Source organism: Notolepis coatsorum, assembly GCF_963971535.1.
Source record: "Notolepis coatsorum genome assembly, chromosome: 6".
Classification (NCBI taxonomy): Eukaryota; Metazoa; Chordata; class Actinopteri; order Aulopiformes; family Paralepididae; genus Notolepis; species Notolepis coatsorum.
In genome coordinates this window covers 169,957,628-169,974,458 of record NC_140170.1, presented here as the reverse complement: position 1 = coordinate 169,974,458, position 16,831 = coordinate 169,957,628, and the positions used below count along the sequence as shown (strand labels likewise).

The following is a 16,831-nucleotide window of genomic DNA, read 5'->3' as shown; positions in this document are numbered from 1 at the left end:
GCTGAACTTTGAAGCCCTCTGCCAGTCTGTCAGTTCAACTAACAGAGAGACTTCACAAACCTGATGGGATAAAGAGCATTTCTAACGTGGGATGTTGGTACAGGATACAGCACGGATGTAGCAGAGTGAAGTCTTTGGCACAGACCCCGCCGCTGACGAGGAGCACATGAGCGGATCCCTGCCATGTAGCGAGATGGCAGAGGGCTCTGTAGCCGCAGCGTCCTGCCATGCCGACGGCAGGGAGCCCCGGAGCCCGGCCCCTTTCAGACCATGAGGCACACCCCGGTGAACCTGCGGGCCCTCAGGCTGGGCCGGGGCGACAGCGGCGGCGGGTGCCTGCATCAACGAGAGAGACGACGATGAAGGTAGGGGGGTGGAGGGAATGGGGGAGTGGTGGCGGTTGAGAGCCTTTTAAATGTGGCGCGGTGGAACCGGATTGGCAGGGGGACGGCTAGTGGGAGGAGGTGGAGCGGTGCGAGGGGGATCATGTGATTGGTTAAAAGTGACATTAAGGCAGAACAAGGTTCAGTCTCTGTGGTTGAACTCTCATGTAGCACTGCCATAACGTTCGTCCCCGCGCTGTCGTCCTCATGTCCACCGTCGCCCGGCTCCAGCGTCCCCACACAGACTGGTCCTCGCCATAGACAGATGGGACCTCTGCTCAAATGACACTAACAGTGGACTTGACTCTTTTCTACTTGCCCAGGTTAGCCAGATGAACAAACACAAGACAGCACTTACAGCCAAGGTAAGAGCTCCACTTATTTCAGCACGCATGAGTACTCCACCCTCAGGGTGTTTATTCTGTCAGTTCACAATGTGCCTTCCACCTATCATCTGTCTTCACTTGCTTCTAATTGCTTGACAAAAGACGTTATTAGTCCAAATAAATTATAATAATAAACAATGGGGAAAAAAAACATTCATCTTGTAAAAATTTACTAATTTTAAAACGTTTATTATTACACTTACCTGGTAGTTATTAAAGGACCAGACCAGTCCATTTGACATGTGGGTTCCAAGTCATTCTTATTAAAGGACCAGACCAGTCTTTTTGACATGTGAGTTCCAAGTCATTCTTATTAAAGGACCAGACCAGTCTTTTTGACATGTGAGTTCCAAGTCATTCTTATTAAAGGACCAGACCAGTCTTTTTGACATGTGAGTTCCAAGTCATTCTTATTAAAGGACCATACCAGTCTATTTGACATGTGGGTTCCAAGTCATTCTTATTAAAGGACCACACCAGTCTATTTGACATGTGAGTTCCAAGTAGTTCCTATTAAAGGCTATTTGCAAATCATTCTTATTAAAGGTCCAGACCAGTCTTTTTGACATGTGAGTTCCAAATCTAAGCAAATAAATAAAGGGAAGATGATTAAACAGAAGGTTTTGTAGATACAGTACTGAATTCTGCCATCCGGACACATGCTATTTGAAATATTATTATAGAATATAGAAAAACGAACTGTGTTCTAATGTATGGCAATAACGTTCAGTTTTGTGGTAGATAATCCTGAAGAATAAGAGAAATAAAAAAAATTCATCCACAACAAGTAATTTGGTAGTTTTTCGAAATTCCAACGCTCATTGAAAGCCCTGTCTTTCCTTCATCATAATGACTAAAATGGCCGCTCGGATACATTTCTGGTCGAAATTCGCTAGCATATGAATACAATTCCTAAACTGATATAATAACACTTTAACCTATTGGTAAACAAACATATTGTTGAAAATATACACTATGACTGCTGTTTTGACAGGATTAGGGTATTTACTCTTGGCTACATTTGAAAAAGAAACTAAACTTTTATTCATACAGTCATGTAGACATGGATTTATGACGTGATGTCATCTGCGATCCGCCCACGGAGCGCTCGGGCTAAAGAGGTTAAAATACCATACCAGTATTTTTGACATGTGGGTTCCCAAGTCATTCTTCTGATACAAGAACCAAAGTGCAATTTTTTGTTCCTAATCTTACCGTTACTGAACAGTTATTTTCTGCTGATTCACTACTGCAATAGGCTTCTATTGTATCTGAAAATGTGTCTTAAACACCACAGAAACTCATGGAAGTCGCCACATGTGACTAAATTGCCATGCGAACATCTGAGGTGCATTTATTTTCCTGAAAGGTTTTTAGTTTTTCCCCCTGAAAAGTTGCTCTATTGTGCCGTGTCTAAAAAGGAAGAAGAGTTACTGTATTACATCACCATGACAAAACCTCTCAGAAAACAAGTGACACATAAGATGTTAGTCTATTACATTTTAGTCAGAGTGGCGACTTTCTTCAGTTGATGTGGTGTTTAAGCAGACCCGGCGGCATGGGCGGGCATTTGGGGGCCGGGCCCGCCCACTGAGTCAGTTTTAATTTTTTTGGCCAATCAAAGTCGACTATCCAAATCCTTAGTCGGGGACAGCCCTAATGGGCACTAATGTCAACAACAACACTACTGAAGCTAGCACGGCACTCTGTGAGAATTCGTTTTCTACCCTCAAGAACGTCTTTACAGAACATCGCCTTAGTATGCTTCATCGACGCAAGGCCAATTTAATTCAGTTGGCATTTGAGAAGGACTTAACAAAAAAGTTCAGGAATGAGTGGAGGGACAGTGTTCTAAGAAGATTTCATTCTGTCCCCAAACGCCGCTTGCCACTCTACTAATGATGGTGAGTAGCCTGTGGAGGAATTTTGTTTGTTTTTTATGCACCTTATTTTTGTCAGTTCAGTTCAGTTTGTCAGTGAATTCAGAAGTGTTGAATAAATGGAGACTTTTCAAAGATATAGAATAGAATAGAAATGTATTATCCTGAGGGAAATTTGACACAGCAAATCACTCAACATTAAACATTTAGACAGAACAAGTCACAAATAAGAATAACAAATAAGAATGGCCTAAGAATAGAATAAAATGAAATAGAATAAAAATAGAATAAAAGATACAGTAAATAAATACAGTAAAATATACTGAAGTCTACAGTAGGTGTAATATTGCACAGTGCTGTTTAAAAAGTAAGAGTCCAGGAAGATGGTAACTGTCACTCTGTGCTCAGTGATGCAGTGAGGCACAGTGATGCATTGTATAGTCTGATGGCTGTCGGAATGAAGGACTTCCTGTGCCGTTCAGTGCTGCATTTAGGTAGTGTGAGCCTGGCACTGACCATGCTCCTCCTGTCAGCCAAGTCTGTGTATAGTGGGTGGGAGGGGTTTTCCCTGATGGCCTGGAGCTTAGCAAGGTTCCTCCTCTCCGCCACCCTCGCTAGAGTCCAGCTCCACCCCAACCACGCTACTGGCCTTCCTGACCATCTTATCCAGCCTGTTTGTGTCCCCTGCTCTCAGTCCGCTGCCCCAGCAGGTCTGTTATATATATCCGTTCAGTCTGTTTTTGTATAAGTGAATGTTCTTAACCCTTTATCTGCCAGGGATTATTCTGATCTTATACCCCTCTCTGCCACCACTGTACGTCTATGGAGATGTTCCCCTTCTTTGCAGGGCTATAACTTTTTAAATTGTATTGCTAAATTGACATTACTATGGCCCATTCAACGTCAAGTATCTATCGTTTAGGATGTAGCAACGTTCTACTTTTTCATTCACATATTCATACTAAAATACGGCCTAAAGTATAAATATGTTTTTATCGTTTTCTGCAGCATTCTGCAGAATGTGATTTATAGCCCTAAATACATATATTACATTATCAAATGTAGTTTGATACCGATTGACGTCATATTAAAACTTTCAATTGTGCAAGGTCCTAAGCGTCATGCCTCATCATCTGCTGGTGACCGGAGGGGGGGGGGGGGGGGGGGGGTTTATAAGTCCGTGGCCGACGTTAAATCATTTATGTAGTATGGGCGATACATAGATCACAGCAGTTTATATGGATCATAATATTCAAACACGCTAAAACTTACCTCAGCTTCCTCTGACCGTTGGGTGGTCAGCGTGGAGCAGAAAGTTCGCGATTATGGGATGTTGATATATGCGATCCATTTCCAGGTTGTATAATAATATATACGTCCAAATCATGTTGTTTATCGAGTTATTTGCAACCGATCGATGTCCAGTGTATCAAGATGGAGTCCCGCTAACGATAGCGAGTGCCCGGACGAAATATGGGCGAGCACCACTTCCGGCGCGTCACTTCCTGTTTGGGCGATCCGCCGATCGGCCACCAGATGGCGCTCTTGAACCGTTGGAGAGTTGAGAGGAGATCAACAGGAGATCTCAAGACTCCGTGGGTAAAATATGATTGCCATCACAGATTTTTGAAATATTGATCTCAAAGACGCCTTACGGCGTCATTTGCAGATTACGCATGGCGGAGAATGACGTGGGAACACGTCATTGGCGAATAAAGGGTTAAGATAGAGAGAAATTCGATTTTTCAATTGCCTCTCTGCTGTTTAGTTCAGCACCGTGGGCAGCGCCAAGCAAGCCACAGCGCCGCTGTCCCAGCTGAAACGTATAAAAGGGAACCTGTGTTGAAAAACCATTGTGCCCCCCTGAGACCATTTTATGCCCCCCCACTATTTTGTTTCTGCAGCCTGGTCTGTGTTTAAGATACATTTTCAGATACACTGGAAGCCAATGGCCAGTGGTGAAAATAACTACAAAATATTTCAGTAACGGTAAAAGACAAAAAATAGAAGGGCACCTTGATTTCTGTATGTCAAAAAGACTGGTATGTGTCCTTTTAAGTTGTAAGAGATGACATATGATCATTATTTGGCTTTGATCGATCTATTCATTCATTTACTGAAGTCATTCAGTAAGACTGTATTCAAAGTGAGGAAATTCCTCTTTTTAACAACTTATGGGATGACGAATGCGACACACACTCACTGATCATCTCTGTTGCGAGAGGTATGAGTCATTCTGGCCCAGTGGATAATGAACTGCCAGACAGTCAGAGAGAGAGAGAGAGTTTGTACTGCGTGTGAGGAGATGAACATGGAATACAGATGTGTTCAGGCCCGGACTGGCCATCGGGACGTTCGGGACGGTGTGTGGGCCGGCAGTGGCGCCGGCAGGATTAAATTCCATAGTACGCATGCTTGCTCGCACAGAAACAGTCCATCCAGATGATGTAGCCTACACAGCGCTCTACTACAGATACACTACCCAAAACAATTGTGTGTGCGTGTGTGTGTGCGGGCCGGAGCGGCTCTGAACGTCTCAGGCTGAATTTGTGTCCCCTAGCCTATCTGTGACATCGAACGAGAGAAACTCAATGCCATTTAGAGCATACCGCGTAGCCTAATTCTCTGACACCGTAGCCTATTCTCTGACAATATAAGCCTTCAGAGACGTTTTTTGTTGTCCTTTTAATGAAGGAATACTCTCCAAATCAGCTAACACGGACGATTGCTTCTACTGTGCGAGCTCCCTGCCATTGCTGTTTGAATGAAGATTCGCTTCTGTGTCGTCAAATGTTGTGCTTAGTGAATAACGTGAGGCTGTCTGGAGATATAGATCTAAGGTGGAAGAGCTGATCAGCAGAGGGAAGCAGTAATCTAACAACTGGGAGAATTTCAAACAGTAAATCTTTCCTTCTTTCAGATTTTTTATACACTGTTTCTCCATCAAGAAAGCTTTTTCCTAATTCGGATGGCATTTTACTAACTTCAGTGTCAACCAAGAATGATATGCAATTCGAAATTGGCCCCTGTAAAAAAAAGAAATGGTGGAGCTGAAAAAGCTCAAATAAAAAAACAAAAATTGCTAGTAAAAGACGCAGAACAATATAAAATTACAGACCTGTTCAGTAGAGGAAGGAACAAGTGACTTGCTGCGAAACATGCTGGTGATGTAGAGTAGGATAGTTGAATTGGGGGAGAGACAGAGAGAGTGACAGACAGACAGACAGACAGACAGACAGACAGACAGACAGACAGACAGACAGACAGACAGACAGACAGACAGACAGACACACAGACACACAGAGACAGACACAGAGACAGAAAGACACAGAGAGAGAGAGAGAGAGAGAGAGAGAGAGAGAGAGAGAGAGAGAGAGAGAGAGAGAGAGAGAGAGAGAGAGAGAGAGAGAGCGAGAGAGAGCAGAGGTAACCATGTAGGAGTTAACATAGGACTGCTGTGGTAGTAGTTCTGTGTGGGGATTCTGGAAGATTTGGGCGCTTTCTTCTATACCACGGTGTGGGAGATTCACAAACCTAGCAAATCAAAGACACATACAGTCTTTGAGAGAGAGAGAGAGAGAGAGAGAGAGAGAGAGAGAGAGAGAGAGAGAGAGAGAGAGAGAGAGAGAGAGAGAGACCTGGAAATCGAACAGGCTCTTGAAATGGGTGTCTGGGCGGAAGTGGGGGGTCTTTCGATGTTGATTAAACGGCAAGCAACTAATGTCATGAGTGCAAAATTAAAGGACAATAAATCGAATCTAACTGAAATTGTGTAGCACAGACATTTCTATGGATCAAAACCTCAATATTATTATGGTGTAGTTAATACTTCACGTATCCTTAATCCCTAGGCTAATGAGGCACTAAGATGTTAGTAAAAAAAAGAAAACGTATGCCAATGACAGAAAGTAACGGTATGTATGTGTGTGTGTGTGTGTGTGTGTGTGTGTGTGTGTGTGTGTGTGTGTGTGTGTGTGTGTGTGTGTGTGTGTGTGTGTGTGTGTGTGCACTGTACAATCTAGGGGCGGGGTGTAGATTGGTCTCCCTGATGTTGACTCCTTAGCCACAGCCTTGGGTTGTTTAATACTGGACGAGTGTTTCATAACGGCCGCTGTGTGGGCCAGTTTCGGGGCCGGTGCGCGGGCCGGTTTCGGGCCCGGTGCGTGGGCTGGTGTGTCTGAATGTCCCGGGCGCGTCTATTCGAAGCCCAAACAACTCCTGCTTCCGCGTTCGAGTTTTGCGCTCTGATTGGCCACTGACCTACGGTATTACGCCCCCCTTATCTTACGGCAGTTCTGCACGCCCAACTCTACTAACAGCCTGCAGCCTGCTCGCTAGTCCTGCCTCTACTAACAGCCTGCATTATCCAATTCATATCAATCGAAATAACGTATTGTTTATATCTCTCTATATTAACGTGATTCCATCAACACAAAATAAATGTTCAAAACACGACAAGACAGTTTGCATCACTTCCCACGGTTCTCGGCACTTATTCTACCGGTAGTGCTGTAGTTGTTGCCACGGTATTGGGTCTTTGGGTGAATACTTCATTGGCGGGGAAGAAGAACACTGATAGCGGGGTGTGGACCGTCCCGCGAGCCCCAGACCACCGTCCCGCGAGCCCCAGACCACCGCCCCGCGAGCCCCAGAGGCTCCCCAGAGTTTCTGCAGCCTGGTCTGTGTTTAAGATACATTTTCCCAGGAAACGCCGGTAAGCAGCGTTTACTGCATTTCACTATAAATCTTGGCATTCCTCGCTTGGATCAACAATCAATCTGAATCAACGCTATATTATCGGTATTATGTTTCATCATGCATGCATGAAAGGGTGGGGGGGGTATGCTTAGATCGTCACCAACGGCATACGTTGTGGAGTAACGTTACAGGACACACACGGATCAAAAGGAAGGCATGCTCGGATCAACGCAAGATTGATAACATATAGCCCTTACCTTGACTAGGAGGTACTGCAAAAAGAATATTCCAATTATCTGATTGCCATTCCAAGTATTGATCTCGATCGTGTTGCCAAGATAATCCACCCAAAATACACGAATCCACGGTGCTTGGTTCTCCCTAGTCCATGTGTTATAAAGGTTACTACTGCCCGGGTAGGAAAACACGGACCGGACTTCTTAGATCAACGTACAGGCTGAACCAGAGAGAATCCAAGGACGTGCAATAGCGGCCGCAAGGCGTTAGGCGGCGGTATTGGACGTTTGCGATCTCAGACCCATTCAGGACAGCCTGCACAAGGTGCCTCGATGGATTATGAATGGCAATAGCGAATAAAAGAAATAACGACCCAGAAACGAGAATCTTCGTTTTTTGGCACTGAACCGTTGGGCCACAGAAACGAGAATTCTCGTGAACGGTAACCAATGTGTTAATATTTCTTATTACTCTGGATAATATACCACAAAACTTAACGTTATTGGCATATATTGGAGCGCAGTTAGTTTGTCTCCCCTATTTTTAGCATTGAGCAACAATCAGATTTGAAATTAGTTTCAAAATGGCGGCACTCTGGCAAAAATAAGAAAGCTACTGTACATACAGTAGATTTCATTATCTGTTCTTATGCACGCCTGGTGATACTAAATCCAAATTGAACTCGGGCATTTGAAAGATAAGATTTGGCACAATCCATAAATGTGCGAATTGGCTATAATAAGGTAATTTATAAGCCTGCTATTCTATAATAATATTTCAAATTGCATATGTCCGGATGGGAGAATTCAGTACTGTCTATCTACAAAACATTCTGTTTAATCATCTTCCCTTTATTCATTTCCTTAGATTTCTTGTACACATGATCTCAAGAAGGTACTGAACGAGCTCAGTGGCAGTTTTTCACGTCTGGTAATTTTTAGCGTGTTATTCACTGTCAAAGATGCAAAGAAAATCATAATCCATATTCTCCTTTGTTTCATCACAATTTAAGCAAGCCTAGTAATAGACACAATATTTAATTTATTATTATTTTTAATTATGTTTAATTATGTTTTTGGTAGATTTGTATTTGTTTGTACTACCGGGCAGTCCGGTAGAGGGAGAGAGAGAGGAAGAACAGGAGACAGAGCGGGGAGAAGACATTCGGCAAAGGACGCCGGGTCCAGAAATCGAACCCGGGTCGGCCACTTCGCGACGCAGCGCGTTACATTGGTCGCCACTTGGGTGCCCAGACACAATATTTCTGACACTGGGAATACATTCCATGAGATCCATAGATGTCCCTAGATACAAAGAACATGCAAATGGACCTTGTAGAAGTGGAGCAATCTTCCATTTACTTAGGTATGTATTTTAGGCTGATTTTCAGAAAATAGGGCTCAGGCTTAAATCATTTCAAAAACTAAAGAAAGAAAGGAAAAATAACAATGTAAAATATAAATAAAAAATAAACAAACAACAAACAAATACTAATAATAATTGAATAAATTAACACACGGTTCTGAAGAGAGAAATATAAATAAAAAATTTATAAACAAACAATACTAATAATAATTGAATAAATTAACGCAATGTTTGGAAGAGAGAAAGAAAAGAAAAAAGAAAGAACAGTGGAGTAAGTGTGTGTGTGTGTGTGCACGTATGCATGTTGTATGCATATGTGTGTGTGTTTGCTGGAGAGAAGGTTACTTAGGGAACGAAAGAAAAACACCAAACATCAAGTTGAAAGTGGGGGTGCAAGATTTTTTTTTGTATTACATTTTCGTTTTTTTTTTTTTTTTTTTTGGACAGGCAAGGGGGGGTTTGTAGGGGGTCCGGCACGACCCCCTCCATGGCAGACTTTTTTTTCAAATTTAATGAACCTGTACGTGCAATTTCCTGCAATATAGAGCCTTCAATCTTGACCAATAAAGCTGCTCTTTTCACTATAAAACTCAGTTTATATTGCAGTATGATAGCCAATTACTATAATAATAATATATTATACTGTATATACACTGTATATTGATTTTTCGCTCATTCATTTTTATTAAATCAATCTCCTTTCAAATAGGCCAAGTTTTTAATAAGAAAGAGAAAAAAGATATATTTCCATTACCTGTAAATCTTGTGTCTCTTTCTCTCCTTCTCTGCCTCCTCCCTGAGTCTGCAGTGCACAATCATGACATCGATCTAAAAAAAAAAAAAAGTAAAAGTAAACAAAAAAAAAAAAAAAAAATGGAGGCCCCTCGTCACCCACGGGCCGCGGCCGTCGTTAATCCGGCCCTGCTCGTCTGCCATATAGATAGCGTTAACGTTTGGAAATGAAGTCAACGTCATCCAGCTCACACCACATATCTAGATAACGTTAGCTAGCGGCTAGCACTAAAGCTAACGCAATCTTTGGAAACTTAAAAACGTGTTATTAAGTGTCATTGCGCATTATTAATTTGATTGAAATTATGTAGTTATGGTTAGATTTATATATTGGGGGGGGGGGGGGGGGGTATATCATATTTTTCATATGATCAAAAAGTGGTGGAGCAAGATCATACCCTTGCTCCCCCAAGTTCAATAGTGGGAGAGCAGCTGCTCCGCGTGCTCTTAAGGCCAGGCGCCTATGTGTGCGCATGTACAGTATGCATGTTGTGTGTGTGCACGTATGCATGTGTGTGTGCATGTATGCATGTGTGTGTGCATGTATGCATGTGTGTGTGTGCACCTGTCGGAGAGAGGGGTAGTTAGGGAAGGAGTGAAATAATAATCTAGTAATCTAATCTGCCAGCAAGACCCCGTCGGGAGCAGGGGCCTCTCGCACCAGTCAGTGGGTACATAATGCAGAACCTCTTGAAGGGTAGAAGTCCAGTCAGAGGGTTAGCTCTTCCCAACACTGCCTTAAAGGAACACGTCAACATTATGTGCTTACTGTCTTTTCCAGAGACAGACAAGAAGATAGATACCAGTTTCCTCTCTGTGTGTTCAGTAGAACGCTATCAAGCTGCAAGCTAGCCTAGCTTAGCACAAATTAATGTAAGCGGATACAGACCACTCGCCTATCTTAAAACTCTGGGAGAGGTGTTTTTGGCCAACTGCTATAGGCTAGCGTATCCGCTTCCATTAATTTGTGCTAAGCTAGGCTAGCTCGCAGCTGGATAGTTTTCTACTGAACACACAGAGATGAAACTACTCTGGAGAAGATGGTATTTCCCATAATGTTGGCGTGTTCCTTTAAAGATAAGTGTTTCCTAACTGAACAGCAGGCCGCCAGATTTCAAGACATAAGCCCCCACAGAGATAGGGAATCCACAACGAGGTGTAATGTTACCTGATCTAAGCTGCCAGCTCCAGGGGATGGAGGGGTAAAACCCCTCCTAAACTCAGTAAATTCATCCACATTTTTCTAAGCTGATCTAAATCTTTATGATTGAAATTCATAGTATGGGTTACAGTGAGAAGTGACAGATTAATGGGCATTTTATTTTAGTTTAGTTTAGTTTAGTAAAAAAAAATATATAAAAACTAAATAAAAAAAACAACAACACAAAGACGACAACTGTAAAGTACAAAATATATACAGTGCAGGAAGAGGCAGAGAAGCCCAGAAGGCTTATAAGAAACCTCCACCTATAATAATATACTGAATTATATTACATACTGTATAGCAAGTTGGAAAACAAGATCAATGTAATAGACGGCGGGCCGAAGGTCTCTAGAGGCTTCCGTTAATGAAATGATTGATCTGGTTAAACAGACTATATGTTATTGTAATATGAACTACATAATATACTATAATAACACATTTCCGTTTGTTGGCAACGGTTGTTGGGTCATATCTTTATGAAATTAATGTGTTGATAAGATAAAAACTACCTACGTTTGTGAAAAGGGGCGTTGCTGCGGAACCAATCAAAACGCGTTACAACGTCAGGTGACTTGATTTCTCCCAATGACATTCCTCAAGCTCCGGAAACTAGGAAGTAAATTTGCGACTTGTCTGTTGACAACACTGGATAGCTCTGCATCGGTAAGCTCTCAATACTCATATACATTACTATTGAAATGCATTTTTACTTAACTCTACAGCATTATTCAAACGTGATAGGAAGTTATGAGTCATCAGCTGTTTATATGCATCCGTTTTGACTTCCGATTACACATTGGAAAATATTGTAGCCAGCTCACAGACTAACGTTACGTTAGCATTTTAACTTTCTCAGATAGCAATCTAACATTACGTTAGTGTAAATCAAACAACTCTAACCCAATACTAATAATAGTAACTTGTTTCACATTCTTGCTGTGTGTTACACTATGGTATAGCGGTATGTGTTGTTGCCTGTGACGTTGTACTGCTACATATCTATTTATGGCATACCAGATTTGTAAATACAGTACTGTTTGTCACAAGACGTTGTCACAACAGTTACATATGTACAAAATATACTGTCTCATAAATATACTCTTCCAATATATAAATATACATATAAATATATTGTTTTAGATGCTGTTGTCACTATGAATTACAAATGGGGGGCCCTGATGTAAACAAGACAAACGACTTTCTCTGGTCTGCATCCCCTTAACAATAGTTTGATATTGGATGGTCCCTGTGCTGTTGTTTACTGTCTATCTGTATGTCATGTATGTAATATGTTATGATGAATTGAAAATGGGGGACCCTGATGTAAACAAAATGAAAGTCTTTCTCTGGTCTGCATCCCATTAACAATTGTGTGTATTGAGCTGTACTGTACTGTACCCATTCTGCAATCTGTTAATATGATGAATAACGTTATCTATTGTAGTAACAATGTTCCAAAATGTATTGATTGTTTTTCTGTTTCCCCAGATGCTCAACCCTGGACCACACGACAGATATATTCTAGGCCTAATTAACCCTAGCCTGAGGGTTCTATAGTAATCAATCATGCAAGCTCAAAGATTGAGCTCTTGAGGTGACTGCTCTATATCAAGAACCATTATCAGAGTGGCAACTGCAGGACCTGTATTTCCCAAAACAATGAATATCATGATTGAATGAGAGGCCATGGTAAACAGCACAGTGAATAAACAATGTGCAGTCCCTTTATATATTGTTCTGGATAGAAGTGGGGCCAGGATAATCTGCAAGAGCTCAACTTTTGAACAAGGATGGTCTCACATAAGCTGTCCGGGGACGACTCACACAGCTCTCTACTCTCTGGGCCCTGGACTGGACACCCCTCCACTGTACTAGTTACACATTACACACATACAAATGACAATAACACTATGTAACAACCATCAAATGCACTCACAGCACACACATCCACACGCACACACTCACTATTAAACAAACAACTGACTGCAGCACCCACTTTAGAACACCTAAACACACTTTATATTTATTGGCAAAGAATTTGCACTACAACCCATACCTCATTACACCTTACTGTAAATTGTACCTCATCCCATTTCTGCATTGTACTGTATAGTATATTGTATTGTAACTCAGTTACTTTTCTACTCTGCATTGTACATTGTATGTATATATTGAACAATTGTCTACGTACTTGACTTCTATTTTATACTTATCTATTTTTATCTAGCACAATCTCTGGAGCAAAACAGAAAGAAGCATTTTATATAAAAGTATTCTGTACTTCTGTATGACAACTAATAAAGAAACTTGAACATCAAAAAATCAACATTCTGTTCTCTATGCCAGGCTAGATCTGACCTTGACTCATGTTACAGGATTAATACACACTTTATACACAAATTGCATATAGCATTCTCTTTGGTAGCATTCATTCTGTGTTTATTGTGTCATACTGGGGAATAATATTAATATTATTATGTCCTATTGGGGACATAATTTAAAATTCTGAGCAATTCAATAGTTTTTTTTATGGAGAGGACGTCTGACATTAATTGAAAACTGTATTAACAGATTGCAGAATGGGTACAATACAGTACAGCTCAATACACACAATTGTTAAGGGGATGCAGACCAGAGAAAGACTTTCATCTTGTTTATCAGGGTCCCCCATTTTCAATTCATCATAACATATATGACATACATGACATACAGATACAGTAGGCCTACTGCTACATCTATACATTTAATTATGACATACCAGATTTGCAAATACAGTACTGTTTATGATACAAAGAGTCCAGAAAACAATTGCAGATGGGATGCAGACCAGAGAAAGACGTTTGTCTTGTTTACATCAGGGTCCCTCATTTGCAATTCATAGTGACAACAGCATCTAAAACAATATATTTATATGCATATTTAATTTATATATTGGAAGAGTATATTTATGAGACAGTATATTTGCAGTCCAGAGAAAGACTTTCGTGAGAGACCAACAAAGTGAGGTATGTAAAAACTTGGAATCAAATTGTGGTCGTAGATCTAACATTAATATCACGTTAACAATCTAATGGCTAGAAAGCTCACCTGACGTCGATATGGCTTAATACAGTGCGAAATACAATCTTATATTAAGAAACAAAACACAAGTTGAACATAGTTTTGAACGTTTTATTACAATAGTATTTAGGTCGGACCGTCGGATCTAACGTTAATATCAACCATCTAAAGCTCATCTGTGACGTCGTTATGGTTAATACAGTGCGAAATACAATCTTATATAGTAACAAAACAATACACAAATTGAACATAGTTTTGAACGTTTTATTACAATAGTATTTACTGTCATGTTGCGATGTATAATACAGCTAGCGTTCCAGTCAGATTCTCCGTTCTTGTTGACAATTTTGGGGTCCGTACTTCCCGTTTCTGTATCCTGATTGGTTTATCAGCTAGAGGTGTCCCAAGATATGCATGAGCAAACATTGAATCTAAATGTAAGATTACGAACACCGATGACCAACAGACGTATTTTGACTCAACATAATAACTAGATATTACACACAAAGAATTGTGTAGTCTGCCAACATGGATCAATCAAGTTCACTTTAGACTGACTCGGCCTCCCCTCTATAAGAACCTCGTGGGAGTGTGAGAGTAAGAAGTAAGTATGAGTAAGTGCGTGTGTGAGTGAGAGTGAGTGTGTGTAAGTAGTATACATGTGTACAAGTTAAAATACAATACACTGATTACAATACACAAGTTACAATACTTACTTACTTACTTACTTACTTACTTACTTACAATACACTGTTACAATATAATAATAAAATGTTCCTTCAAACCTTTTTTGTATGTTTTTGAAGAAGATTTCTTAATTGTTTTTAACGTAGGTCTTAAATTGTACAGGAATGTTCCCTTCATTAGAATGAATCTTATAAATGAAAAACACATATTTTTTGTATCCACTTTTTCTCCTCCTATTTTCTGTATTTTCCTCCCATCCCAATTTAGTCGTTATGCCAATTCCCCCCTCCCCTTCCTGGTCGTTGCGCGCATGTGCCCCCCACTGGTCGGTCTAGGGAGCCCTGAAGTCTATCACATGCTTCCTCCGATACATAGGAGACAGCCAGCAGCCTCTTTTCACCTGGCAGCGAGGACTCTCATTGGTGAAGTGTAACGCGTGGGAGGTGACACTACTTTCACCATTTCCCTCCCTCGCTGTGCAGGCTCCCTGACCGACCTGTAGGAGTCGCAGTTTACAACGACTAGATTACCACCCACCGGCTCCCCTCCCGCTGAATCTGCCAATTGAGTCAGTATGACGACCGGCCAAGACGCTTAGTCCGCTGTGCTACCTGGCCGCAAACATATTTGAATAAACATTTATATTATATATATTTTGAATCTGAAGTGTCTGAAATAGAGGGCCAGATGAGGCACGAGACCGAGATGTGATCCTAACAAAGCATTTCCTGAGGACTAATATTTTGTGGAGACTAGTTGGGAAAGTGCTTGCCCATACTAAATTACAGTAAGAAAGATAAGGATACATTTGTTAGGGTTTGAAACCGACCTCAACAGCACGGCACAGACAGGTAGTTCAGAGTTAGCCAAATACTAGGGCGTATTTATTTACAGAGTCAAAAAGAGTCAAGTAACAATTCTGAACAACAAAAAAGGAGACTGCCTTCGGCAGAGTTATCTGCGGCTCTGCAGATCCTATTGGTGTTAGAGGTGGGGAATCGGCGTTGACGCCGTTGCGGCTCTGCAGATACTCCCAGCTTCAACTCGAGGTGGAAATGGAGAGAGGGAGAGAGATCAACAACAGTCCAACAGTACACAGAGGCAGTGCAGTTCCGTCCTCCCTTAGCTGAGTCCAGAACAAAACAAAATGGTACTTCTTCAGTGTTTATCCAAAACACACAATTTAGCTGAGTCCAGTACAAACAAAAACGATACTCTTCAGTGTTATCCAAAACACACAATTTAGCTGAGTCCAGTGCAAACAAAAATGATACTCTTCAGTGTTTATCTTAAACACACAATTTAGCTGAGTCCAGTGCAAACAAAAACGATCTCTTCAGTGTTATCCAAACACACAAAAACAGATAATCCAAAAAGGGTTTGGTTCCAACTCACCAAAGCGCAAACGCGTAAAGCAGGCAACGAGGCGCAGCTCCAAACGGAGGAACAAGGTATTCACCAGCGGCAATCCAAAGATGTCCTGGAGGGAAAGTAGACGAGGCACAACAACGGGGGGAAAGCAGGCAGAGGCAGTAGTATTCAAAACGACCCGACATCGATTGAAAGAAGGTCCCAGTATAAGAAGCCTCTGGGGCGCTAATCACAAACTATGACAGGTGCGTGCTGGAATTGGTACTCGCTCCAGAAGCGTGTGGCGGGGAATGCACCAATCAACACAGTACCTTAAAGGAGCGTGTGGCGGGGAACGAACCAATCCTCACAGTACCCCCCCCTCCACGGGAGCCACCCGGCGACCAGCCCGACCCGGCTCGTCCGGATGGGCACGATGGAAGTCGGTGATCAGGCCGGGGTCCATGATGAGCTGGTGGGAGACCCAGCTCCGTTCCTCCGGGCCGTATCCCTCCCAGTCCACCAGGTACTGGAACCCCCGACCCCGCCGTCGAACTCCCATCAACCGGCGGACCTGCCACTGGGGGTGTCCGTCCACCATCTCGGGAGGAGGCGGGTCCGGAGCAGGAGGCATCAGGGGACTGAGAGAGACAGGCTTAACCCAGGACACATGGAAAACGGGGTGAATGCACATGGACGCAGGAAGCTTAAGACTCACCGCCGCCGGACTGTGCACCTTCAGAACCTCAAAAGGGCCGACGAACCGGGGGTTAAGCTTCTTGGCCGAGG

The 16,831-nt window shown here is 42.1% G+C and overlaps 1 protein-coding gene across 1 annotated transcript in view; it reads left to right on the top strand.

Moving 5' to 3' along the window:
* Positions 1-359: 359 nt before the first annotated feature.
* csf1a (colony stimulating factor 1a (macrophage)) overlaps positions 360-16,831 on the top strand; it is a gene marked incomplete at both ends in the record, with an annotated part of 86,236 nt that continues 69,764 nt past the window's right edge. The window contains one exon of the mRNA XM_084315821.1: positions 360-365. Within this exon, the coding sequence (XP_084171947.1) occupies positions 360-365 (6 nt within the window). The remainder of the gene's footprint in view (positions 366-16,831) is intronic.